General features: G+C 37.2%; 1 protein-coding gene across 3 annotated transcripts in view; it reads left to right on the top strand.

Moving 5' to 3' along the window:
- Positions 1–4,443: 4,443 nt before the first annotated feature.
- LRRFIP2 (leucine rich repeat (in FLII) interacting protein 2) overlaps positions 4,444–12,905 on the top strand; it is a 49,966-nt gene continuing 41,504 nt past the window's right edge. For 2 of the 3 annotated variants that reach the window (XM_009883275.1, XM_009883274.1), the window contains exon 1: positions 4,455–4,544. In XM_009883275.1, coding sequence (XP_009881577.1) covers positions 4,455–4,544 — 90 coding nt within the window. Of the gene's footprint in view, positions 4,545–12,905 lie in introns of all 3 variants that reach the window. The other variant, XM_009883276.1, reaches the window with a different exon arrangement.

Here is a 12,905-nt window from a genome sequence, read left to right as displayed (position 1 = left end):
TGCAGGTGAATTTTAATTATCTTGTGGTCTTACTTGAAAGAGAAAAGGAGAGTTTCAGTCTGTTTATTTATAGCCTGTTCACACTAGTATCTGAATGCCTCGCGTGTATGTGATGCCAAATACACTGGCGTAGACCCAGGCATCAGAACAGGTGGTGCCATTGAAGGTGGTGAGTGATAGGGCCTTAAATTGTAGTGTAGCTTCTCTTTTACGTAAGACAGGTCACGCTTTTTTCTAGGAAGCAAAAAAGAAACAAAGAGAACCTTTAGTCAGAAGGTGTTAGGAAGAAGAGTAGACAGCAACGGCTTGGGGAAGAGATAAAATTTATATATGCCTGAAGTGAAGGTGAATGAGAGAGGGAACTTGAGGGTTTCCTCACAGGTCTTCTGGGTTGTTAGGGGACTTCAGGCACTTCAGGTTTTTAGAATGAAATACAACAGGATGCCACTTCATCAGTTGTGTAATACAGTGCATAACCCAGCCTACAGTAAGAAATAAACATGTAATAGATATAACTTGAGTATTTTGAACTGTAAATGCAGCAAATCATAAGGTACTTTCCTTTTATTATCTTTTATACTTCAAGAAGGCTAGTGTAACAAACTTACTCATGCGGTTTTGTTTTGGAGTTCTCTAGTTATTTTTTCTTGAAAATTCTAATGTTACAGCATATATTAAGTTCTTTATAACATGCAGCAAAATAATTTTTCCCGTAATTAGCAAGTTATGGAAATGATACATTTCTTATTAGACTAATGAGTCTAATAGTAATAGAACTAGAGCTCTTTAGTACTGAACTGTATAACAAGACATGAAATACTCTGACATACATCATCTTAATTAAAAGTTACATGGAATGGAAGAAATTGTGACAAGACCCTTGAAAGAATATTAAAACATCGTATTAAAGCTTATATAGAGATTTAGTTTCAAAGATGGCAGCAATAATAAATATAGAATTATATAGTCTTTTATTTTGGAAGGAACCTCTGGAGGTCACCCCTTGTCTAAAGTTTGGTCAATTGGAGCAGGTTTTTCAGAGCCTTGTCCAGTCAAGTTTTGAGTATCTTCAGGGCTGGACGTTTCACAGCCTCTCTAGGCTGATGTTTACCTACCCTCCGTTCTTCAACTTCACAGTCTCTTATTTGCACGTGATTCCTGTTGGAGGTGTGGGTGCTCTAGATTTGCATGTATCTGTGCTGTTCTACGCAGTGCCATAATGCGTGTGCCAGTGAGAGTGCACCTCGCAAGCACTCACTACGTCCCCTGCGTCACTAAGCAATGGCACTACAGTTTTCTTAGTCTTTCCCTTGTTCCTGGTGTTCTTACAGTAGCTTTTCTCTTTGTCCTAATTAGTCTTTGCTAGTTTTCACTTCAGCTGAGCTTTGGCTTTCTAAATCCACCTTGTAGGCAAAGGCAACATTTCTGTATACCTTCTAGGTAATCTGTCCCCGCTTCTGTTTTGGGCATTGGGCTCAGTCACAAGTTCTGTGCTCATCCTATGTGAGAAGTGTGGCAGATGGCCGGAAAGGATGCCACACTTGCCTTCCTCCACAGTGACTTTGGCACAATTATGTTACAGTGAGACTGAGATGAAGTGCTTTTTGCTCGTTTAAAGCATCAGCATCTAACTTCAAAATTCACTACTCTATATGTATATGTTAGTACTTAGTGTCAGTCTGAACATAGCTATACTAAAAATAGCTAGATAACCTATTGCATTAAATTCCCCAAATCAGTCTGCCAGTTAAGAGAATCTCACTGAATTAACAAGAAGTTGTCCATTAGAAGTGGTATGTTGTTTAAAGGATGTCCGCAACTGCAGTTCAAGTCTATGGTATGTGCAGTTATTCTGCAGTTTTTAGTTATGTGGTAAATATTCAGTTAAGAAATGCAACCCTTCACATACATGTTAAAAGAATTTCGTTTCATGCTTAGCAACCTTTTTTTATAGTAGATAGGTTTGAGGTCTGTTGCTTACATGAACTGATCTATTGTAATAACATAATTTATTGATTGTTTTCCTTTTTTTTTTTGGCTAATATATAACCTTGTGAAAACCTTCTGTAGTAAGGGAGTATTATTTTGTGTTGATGCAACTTCTACTTTGGGCCCAATCTGCTTTTATTATTTGAAGTCAGCCAATAAGAATTAATGAAAAAAGATGCAGATTTTTGGAGACGTTTCTTCTGAATGTGGGGAGCAACCTGTAGCTCTGAGGTTGAACCTTTGCCACAGAGATCTCCAAACTGCTTTCTGCATTTAAATATCTAAATTATTCTGAGTACAAAATGTAAGTTCACTTGTTTTTAAGACTAAAAAGACAGACTTTTACTGAATGGATTAACAAGGGGAATATTTGTCCCAGGCCCTGTCTCAGAGTCTCCCTTCACCCCGAGTCTTAGCTCTGCTGTCCTACTTCCAGGACCCATCTCAATCTCTGATAAGAGTGAGGCTAGAATCTTGTATTTCTTCCTGAAAATTTTCTGCTACCTAACACCATAATAAAAGCCGAAACAAACAACAATAAATCCGTGTTGTGGGGGAGTAACAAATAAATTGAACCATGAGCCACAGGCAGATGGTAAAAACACTCCCTGGCAGGCGAGTCCTCCCTGTTGGTCCAAATGCCTGTATTTTATCCCAACACTCTGCACTGCAAAATGAATGAGCAGCCTGTGGAGGAATGGATGGAATCCAGGGGGGTACTTACGTCCACTTTTTCCCATCAGGAGTGTGTTCATTACTGGATGTGTCTTCTCAAGCCCCTTCAGATACTGTGGCTCTGCTACTCATCTGTGAACATTGCAAGCTCTCCTTTAAGGTTTTTACGCAATGGAGTAGTTGTGTACCTGCAGTATTGAGCGTGTTTAGCTTTGATCTCAGAACAGCAACTGGAAATGAACTAGAGTATTGCATAATTGTATCTGTCCTGTGTGGGAGCTTTTAAGAAGGGGGACATTTAGTTTCAAGCCTTTGTTATCTTTTCTCTCATCAGCAAATGTTCTATTTCCCTCATCAAAGCACTTAAAAAATAGAGAAATACCTGCAGAATTTGAAGCAGAATAAGAGACTTCCTCCCTGCAAGGAAAAGAGAGAACTGGCGGCATAAAGTTACAGAGAGGAGAAGTGTAGAAGCTAAAATTAAAAAATAAAAAAGCAAAGCTGTGATGCTACTTGATTTCTTTGAGTGCCAGAAAGTACCCTGTATATTTTGGCTTTGTGATTGTTGTATAAAAATAATAAAGTAAAAACTGTGCTTCCCAAAAATACCCCTGTCACATCCTACCTGCCCCTCCCCTCCTTTTGATTAAACTGTAAGGAATTCTTGAATGTTTGCTGGTTAGACCCAGCATGAAAGATAGTTCTTGCACCAGTTCAGGTTTTAAAAGGCTAGCCAATAGTGGTTCCCTTCTAGACCTTTTCTATCTGCATGAAAAAAATTTTGTTCTAAATAAGGTGTTTTCCCAAGCCCTGTGTGGGACATTTACTTTGTTTACATCAAATAGCTGGACTACCACCAAATTCTCATCTGACATTTGGAAGGACCTGGATGTCTGGAAGTACAGTTTCTTTAGGATATTTGGGAAAAAAAAAACCCAACAAACCAAACTTAGATCATTTTGTTGAGTAATGTTTTGCTCTCAGTGGCCCTATGTGATATATCTTGGTTTGGCGGTGATTTTCGCATTCTTGCAATTGATAACAGAGGTTTCTGGAGGACTAAGAGGGTATTTTACGTATTATTCTGTGTATATGATCCTGGTGTGTTTCTCTTTTCATTTCCCAAATTAGGATTCTTGTTAGGCAAAAGAATGTTTCTTTGTCTAGAAATGTTTTCACTTGTATTATAGTAAAACTTCTACTTGCATAGAAGACTGCAGTTCTCATTCAGTTGCAGCTGGATGAGAACACCTGCATTGTAATATAAATAAGCCCCATCTACCTGCTTGGGTGATTTGAAAAGTTTGTGTGCTGTATAGCTTTTCTGCTTTGGAGAGAGCTCTAATGATTGTGTGAGTTTACTTCTTGAAACCATTGTTTCCTATAGGTTTTCTTCACATCAATGAAATTAAATGGATACTTATTTTTAGGAGCTGCGAAAAGTGACAGTGTACAGAGGTCCTTGAGCTAGGAGTAGTTGACAGTTGTGCATAACTTCATAGGTAAACTCATGGGTTCTGTTTAGTAGAAAAATGTTGTGTGTGCGCCTTGTAGGATGAAGTGGTGTTCTATAAAGCTGCCACAAGATTTTCTGATAAAGTTTTGCCAGAAATACAACTGTTGGGTAAATTTGTGCCAATGGCATGTAGGTTTTTTGAGTACTATATAGCTGAAGAATTGGAAAATTCATTACATTTTGTGGTGTGGATTGTTTGTTTGTTTTTAGTTCCAGATCTGAAAACTGAGCTTTTTCCTGTCTGTTTTTGCAAATACAGAACCAGAGAATAAAAATGGGAACTCCTGGATCAGGACGGAAGAGAACTCCAGTGAAAGACAGGTTTTCTGCAGAAGATGAAGCTCTGAGTAACATTGCAAGAGAGGTTTGTTACTTTCAAATTGTCTTAAATTCGGGAGCAGGGATGAAAGCAATCTCATTATTCAGAAAAAGTTAAATTTGTTAAGCTGTGCATTAAAAAGTGTAATTAGCAAAAAATATGACGATTAATACAAACTAAGAGTATTTTTGATCAAAAAATCACATGTACTGAAATGTTGTCACAATGATATATTAATTGTATGATTAGTGTAACTTCACAGGTTCACACTTAGGCTTAGCAGATATTTCTACAGATAGTTATATGCTTAGCTAAAGATAAATGAGGAATCCAACTGCTATCCTAAGTCTAAAACTAAAAAAAAATCCTCATTTATCCCATTGCCGTGTGTAGTATTCTTAAGATGGTAAGTATAGCGTATTAGGGTCGAATGAGTAATAGTAGTTATTAAAAGGTATTTGTCATATATTCAATTTCAAAAGTGGAAAGTCACATTTCTGTCAAAATAAGTCTAATATGTACGTTATACCAGGACTTTCTTAAAAGAGTCACCACCTGAAGAATAGAGAGCTGGAGGGAACCGGCCAAAAATGCAATTAAGAAGTTGATACAAAGGGGAAATCTGTATACAAAGGGGAATTTTGTCCCACCGGATATAGGAAGGAGGCAGCTGGAATTTAGAGTCTTACAGATGTCTATTTGGACTTGAGTTTTTCTGGGAGGAAATGCTATGACTTGGAAACAAAAGCATTAGTACTGTTTGTATACAAATGGATACAGAAGCTTTGAGCTGCACTGTCTACAAAGCTGCTTACACTAGTCGACATAAATGAGGGCAAAATGCAGATTGTAATTGGCCTTGCAATGTAAACTGTTGTCTATGTATATGTGTGTATAGTATATACACATATATGTGCTTGTAAGACAAAATAGGTCTTTGAAAACACAGCTTCTGTAGGCATTTTCAGATGTAGAAGTCATAGACTGTAGGCAGAGGAAATGCACTGTCAGCGAAAAAACGTTTTCATTTCGTTGGTAACTTTCCAGAAAGCTATGTTCACACCAAATCTCATGGAAGTTGTCACCCTACCAGATAAGAGCTGTGTGGGATTCTGGGTCACTCACAGTCTCACTCATCGAGTTCCATCTTTTGAGTATTCTTTTGTGTGGTTCCAGTACAGTAACATCACCTTGCAACTTAGCTTAGAAAAAAAGGTCTCGATAGTAAGCTGTAATAAGTATGATCTTAAAATAACTGTGGTGCTTTGTTCTCTTGAATGGGATTCTGTGATTGCTAACCGCCCCAATTAAAATTCGAGCATGAGCATAAATCAAACAAAAATGAAGGGGTGTTTTTTCTACCTTAATGCTAAATTAAACTAATACTTGGTCTCACAGCTAGAGGTATTACCTCACAGAGAGAACTGAGTTGAATATGTCTATTCCAAGGATTAATGTCTATTAATTCTTCCCTCCTGTTCTGTCAACAATGAACTGGAAAACAACTTGCTGAAAAGCTCATAAAACTTATTCAATATTCTGATATTAATCTAAATCTGCTGAAGATAACTAAAATTTTTATGTTGATCAGGATATCACTTAAGGAGTAGGCAATGCATATTGTCTTTAGCTGTTTTATGTTTATTAATAATTCTTAAAACCTATTTGAATTAAATGGTTCGAAATGTTCCTTCTGATTTTCTTACTACAAGTATTTTTTCTCTTTCCAATATTCTGGCATTTTTCTGTATTTCAAGGGTTACCTTTTATGACTTGTTAGGGAGAAGAGTATTCAACATGCTTCAGAATGAAATAATTTGTTACTCATTTTCCAGGCTGTCTTTAGCATCATTTCTTCTTTTGTGTTGCCACATACAGGTTTCCCTTTAAGAGTCTTAATTTAAAATTGTTATCCGATTTTCAAATAGTGTGAAAAGTTGTATGTCATCATGAATATTGTATTATCACAATATGTGCTACTGTCAGTTTGTTAATCCCTTGCTCTGTGTAGGAGAAGCTGGCCCACAGATCCTGTGTCAGCAGCTGTTGTCATTGAACTGTTAGCTGTAATTCATAGTCTTAGCCAACTTATTTTAAAGAAAACTTCTACTTTAAAGGAACAGAATGCATTTCTTAGGATATCACAGCAGAACCCAGTTAATAAAACTAAGTTCTGTCTTCGTGTTTGATTTTACTGTGCCATACATATGCCTTATCATTTGAGGCTGGGGAAAAGTTTTCAGTTACCATGTTGACACAAGACATGCCAATTCTCAGTGCACAAATATATAGAGTAGATGTACTTTGCTGTTCTGAGGCCATTATCTCAGCAATATGGCTTGCTTATCTTTTTATTGTCAGAGTGTTTTGTTCTTCAACTTCCTCTTATGAAATTACCTTTTTAGCAGATGTTACTTAGAACAGTTGAATTGAGTCCCGTAATCCAGAAGTCAGATGTCTTGTGAGGAAAATGTTCCTAAAAGGTGTTCTAGGTATCAAGAGACGGTAAACAGAATATGCTGAAACAAAAGGCTGGCACTCAGTATGATTTGCATGGAAAAACTGCATACAAGTGCTCTGGGATTCAATGCAGTCATAAAATGGCACTAGGAATTATCAGAGTTTGTAATACTAGCGAAGACTTCTAGTATAGCGTATGAAACTTCAGGGTTTTCTTTCCTCAAAGTTCAGATTTCACAAAGCTCTAATCTTATTCTTTCTTACCACTAATTTGACAAAATTGGGATTTCCTTGTTCTATGAGGTGTGTTAAAAAAATGTGGTATCTTCCTTTTGGTACCAACAAACATCTGCTTTCTAGGAAATTTTGTGTAAAGAATTCTTTGGTACTGATCCAATAAATTCATTTCTATATATGTTTTTTCTGCACTGGTTGAATCTGATGTGTCATCTTGTGAAAATATGTAAGGGAAGACAAGGGCACTATCATAGGATCCAAGGAGTTTGGTCAAACTGCTTCATCCTTGTGAGATTTCTTTCATTTTCTCCATCTTTCCTCTGCATCAGAAAAGTTTTCCTCTGTTGGTTGTCTCCTCCCCTTCACTTCTTGTGGCTCTAGCACTGTTATGTAAAGAATTCTTTCATATCTTTTCCTTGCTGTAGGAGTTTGCACGGAGACAAGCTCTTCTGCGATGCCTCTGCACTAAACAAGGCACTAGTATGCTAAACATCAACATTGTAGTGAATTACTGCCTTATTCCAAGAAATTCTGAGTTACCAGACCTCTTTCTTTGGGACCTACTTTGTATTCTGTTGTGTGTTATCCTTCCTGGCATTGAATTCTCTGTGTTCGCTGAAGCGGAGGACGAGTAAAGGTGATGTACGTATCCAGGGACAGGGATCTATGCATCTTTTTCTGGAAGCAATGCACTCTCCATATTATTCAGTGTCTTAACTGATCAACTGCAACTGATGTCACTTTGGAAGTCTTACCTTGGTACAATGGAGAGGATTACCAGTTTATCGTGTTTGTTTCAGAAGCTGTGGGAACAGGTATAAGTATATTGTCCAGGTGTTCCCTGCAAGGAGAAAAGGAACTCTTAGTGTAAATGCACCTAACTACCTTCAAGTAGAGTATTGGCAAGTGTTTTCTGGTTATATAGTAAGGTTAATTTGAAGTCAGCTAATCTCTTATTAAAAAAAAAAATAAAAATGCCTATCTCCTGAAAATAAGGAGTTCCTTTATACCACCTTCTGTTTCTTTCTCTAGCTGTTGTAACAGCTTCTGAAGCTGTTAGCTTTCTCAGATTGACAAAGAATATAAGACAGCTGGTGCGGAAGACAGTTTCTGCTGTCTTGTGGAAAGTTCTGCCTTTCCAGATAAGATAGGGATTGTCTAGCATGACTTCAGGTTCCTGTCAAGGTTAGGTTCTTATGTGGGAATACTTTTTGTTTAACAAATAACTAAATGAAAATTGAGGTTCATATTCTCAAGGTTATATTCACAGTCTACGCTGGATATAGCTGATAAGATCTCAAGATCTGTTTTCCCTGTTGTTTTGTTGTGGAGATTCTCTGCTTATAAAGCTGTTTTGTGGACAGAGTATCTTCCGCTGACATCTGCATCACTTGTCTCCATAATTTACAGGCAAGTTGTTGTGTTCATTTTAAATATTCAGCAGTAATCTGTCATCATGAGGCATCTCTTACGATTACTTGAGATCTTCTTCTCCAAGACCATTTTTACATGCAAGAGCAGACATTTTGGTCGCCTCTGCATTCTTATATTAACTTCAGTTCAAGCTCAGATACAACAAACGTCATGCCAGAAAGGGAGAAGTCTGACTTCTGTCATCTCATCAGCCTCAACCTGATAAGCAGCAGTTCGAAGGGACAATTGGGATTTACCTTTTTATATCCTTTCTTTCTGAGCTTGTGTCAGCAGCCCTTCCATTCTTCAGGGCTGAGTAACTCTAGATGACAAAGAACTAGTGCTTGTGGACGTCAGTTGCATCGCTGTTCGCTGCATTTCCACCTTGTAACATCTTGTGTGTATTTTTTCAGGAATTGTTTTCATTGTATAGCAGGAGCTTGGAAACTCTTAAAAGGTGTTTCCTCATGGGAGATAATAAAGATTCATTTGGATTTAAAATTCACTCTAGTTGTTCAAACATTGGGTAGAATGCAGTTCTTTGTTAAAAATTTCATGTTATTCAACTGCAAGGGTAGAAAAAGCCAAGAGTTCAATATTTTAAAATGTTTTAAGACTATATGGTGAATTTTAAAACAGTTAACAACATAGTCTTTGTCATATTCAATCTATTCAGAGTTCAGTACCTGTTTCTCTTTTCATACAACTTCAGCTTTTCTTAAGAAAACAAACAAAACCACAGAGATTGTCTTTGTAGATGCTAGATGATTTCTGTTGTGTTTTTTTTTTTTTAATAAGTTACTTAAATATTTTTAAATCAGTTAATTCTACTTTATTAATTCCCTGGAGTCCTCAACATAGACATGGACCTGCTGGAGCGTGTCCAGAGGAGAGCCACGAGGATGATCCGAGGGCTGGAGCACCTCTCCTATGAGGAAAGGCTGAGGGAGTCGGGGCTGTTCAGCCCGGAGAAGAGAAGGCTCCGGGGAGATCTCCTTGCGGCCTTCCAGTACCTAAAGGGGGCCTACAGGAGAGGTGGGGAAGGACTTTTTGCAAGGTCATGTAGTGACAGGACGAGGGGGAATGGATATAAACTGGAAGAGGGCAGGTTTAGATTAAACATTAGGAAGAAGTTTTTAACTTTGAGGGTTGTAAGGCACTGGAACAGGTTGCCCAGAGAGGTTGTTGAGGCCCCATCCCTGGAGGTGTTCAAGGCTGGGCTGGATGTGGCCGTGGGCAACCTGGTCTAGTGGGAGGTGTCCCTGCCCATGGCAGGGGGGTTGGAACTCGATCTTCAAGGTCCTTTCCAACCTAAACCATTCTATGATTCTATGATTATTCAATATTTTGTTTGCTGTTTTTTTAATAGTGGTCAAGTATATTTTATAGGAGAATAAGGTATTCTAGAGATTTTTCTAATCTACATATGGATCTGTATAATAAATGGAAAAAGAATAAGAGACATCAGAAATAAAGAATCCTAAACCTTTAAGTCATGTAAACCTTAAGATTTTGTTGTTTATAGTCTTTTCATTGTAGGCAATTGGAGAAAGAGTAGGCACATGAGAAATATAGAAGGAAGGTATTTCTGAGGAGGCGTAAGAAATACATTTGGCATATGGGTGATGGTGTTGTGTTGTCTTGGGTCCGTGAGACAGTACGGAGGTGAGGAGGGTAAAAAGCACGGAAATGAGAATACAGAAGAAATAAGCAGCAGAAGAGAGAAATAATGCGTGTTCACTTAAGAAATGATGAAATAAACTTTGTATTGCAGCGTGTGGTAATGTATTAAGAAACGGTGAGTGTTTTTAAACTGCTTATCCCCATCCTTTGCTGGAGCTGGCAGAGGTTCCTGGTGTTCCATCAAATGCCCTATGGCAGAAACGGAGCCAGGTGCCGGGGCCGGGGTAACCGGTGCCCTCACCGCTGCCATCTGCTGGAAGAAGGAAAACCATCCTTGCCTGAGCCTCCTGCCGTGGAAAATGCAGAATTGTAGACACTGCATATCCCTCGATGGAGAGAGAAATGAGTTTATACGTATTGTAGCCCGTAGTGACAAAATAATTCTAATTTTTCAACAAAGAGCATTCACATTTTTTCAGAGGTGGATAGCATATATGGTATGTATAGTATTATATATAGTGTATAAATAGTATTATATATTAGTATATGTACTAATATATAGACTACAGGCTATATTTTATATTTATGAAGCTTTTATGTTGAACCTGAGCTAATTAATGAATCGCCTATGAAAATTAAAACAAAAATACTGTTGCTTTCTAGTGAATTCCTTGTTGCAAGCAAGGGGAAGGAGAAAGATGCCTGTCTACACTAGGGAGACACATGTTATGCTTCTTGCTCAGCATGAGGGGAAGCTTCAACCATATCAATTCTATGTACTAGTATGCTTCTTGGTGAAGAACTTGATCATTGCTGTGAAGAGACTAAGAAAAAACACATCAGAAAGGAGAGACTCCTGACTCAATCTTTACAAAGGCATTCAAATTAAAATCTGTTCTTTTTCCTTTTCTCCTTCCTTTCTTTCAAAAAATATTTTGGATTTAATTAAAGAACTAAATTTTATCCTTGGAAGTTGAGATAAGGTGGTTTGAAAAGTTTTCAAAAGATTGTGGCACAGTACATATTAAAAATGACAGAAAATGGAATAAGCAGATGTAGGACTGGAAGTGGTTGTTAGTAATTGTTTTTTAGGTGAAAATGAGGAAACTTCCCATGTTGCCTGTGATGGAAGGAGAACATTCTCTTGCTACCCATATGTTTTCTAAACATATGAAATAAAATAACCTAATCAAAGTGAATAGTGCTTCAAGGTGGTAGCTTAAATGCTTGAAACCAGCCAGAATGGTCATATTCTTCTAGAATGAAATGCTGTTCATGCAGGTGCGAGGAAACATTACTTTTATTTTTACGTTTTTGGTACCTATTTTGAAATGTAGAATTCCAGAACTCAGCAGTTAACAGATGGCTTTGTTTTGTTACTCAGAGCAGGGCTAATACCCAGAGAAATGCAAATATGGCACTTAGTTTAAAAATCATGTATTTTTCCTGAGGGTAGGAGGTTAAAGATAAGGAGTAGCATGAATGTGTTCATATACTTTTATTAATTGATCATTTTTTCCTATCCAAACAAAGCCTTAAGGGCCTCTTCTTTGTGTTTTTTTTTTTCTACCCAATTTCTTTTGTTACAAGGATTTTCTCTGTAGTCCTCTACTTCCTTTCCTGATCACTTTTCTGAACAAATTCCATGCGAAATTGTATCTGTACCTCATGGCTCCTATTTGCCCACCAGAATGTATAACCAAGGGATTTATTTTAATTTTAGCCACCAGTGTAAGTATACTGGTATGGCTCTAACAAGTTTAGATACCTCATCTCTTATTTGCAGTTGAAGTTGAAGAAAATTCAGCTATCACATTTCTCTTTAGCAATTGGAAGTCCCCTTTAGAAACTTGTAAGTGTCAGGTTTGCTACATCTTGGACAGTTCACAGTTTAATTCTTATTTCTGGAAAATAGGAATTTGGTTTGTTATATCACTTTTTAACAAGTTGTACTTCAATTAGATGATATTGTAATGTATTTTTATTGTAAATTATTTATTTTTATAATTATAAATTTATTTTATAATTACATGTTATTCATTATGTGTGTCTGGTCTAAAGGCTCTGTATAGAGAGTAATGACCAATGAAACTGAAATCAAGACTGTAGTGGCCAGTCTGTGGTATCTGAAGACTGCAGTTTGTTTAATGCAAGGTGTAGAAAGCGACCTGTACTGACTCCCAAGCTCCTATGAGCAAGGAATAGTGATGTATTTAGGATGCTCTTCAATTCTAATAGTAATTGAACTAGAAAAGCATTATAATATGACTGCCTGTCCTTTCTCTGTTTTTCTTTCCCAAAAAATAAATAGTAGTCTAGATTTCCTTTCTGTGCTGCTTTTATAGTCTAAACAGCTTCATCTTTTCAACTCTGTTCTCTATCCAAAGCTGTTGTGGCACTGTATTTCCCTTAGCAGATATTTAAAGACTTCGTTTCAACATAGCTGAAGAATTTAATTTGCAAAGCGTGTTGGTGGAAAATTGTTTCACAACTTCTATGGGCTTTCTTCAGTAACACAACAGAGTGAACAGCAGCACCCAGGAAGAAAACTGTTTCTTTTTGAATTTTAGTTATTTCTTTATCAATGTTAACTTTGAATTTCAGTTATATAGTTATCAAGACTTGTATGAGTGCGCTTTTAATAACATGAGGTCTGCTCTCTAACAGTTCTGC

The sequence above is a fragment of the Charadrius vociferus genome, unplaced genomic scaffold (genome assembly GCF_000708025.1).
Source record: "Charadrius vociferus isolate BGI_N301 unplaced genomic scaffold, ASM70802v2 scaffold394, whole genome shotgun sequence".
Lineage (NCBI taxonomy): Eukaryota > Metazoa > Chordata > Aves > Charadriiformes > Charadriidae > Charadrius > Charadrius vociferus.
Note: the sequence above shows the minus strand (reverse complement) of the source record. Positions and strands in the feature narration are given on the sequence as shown.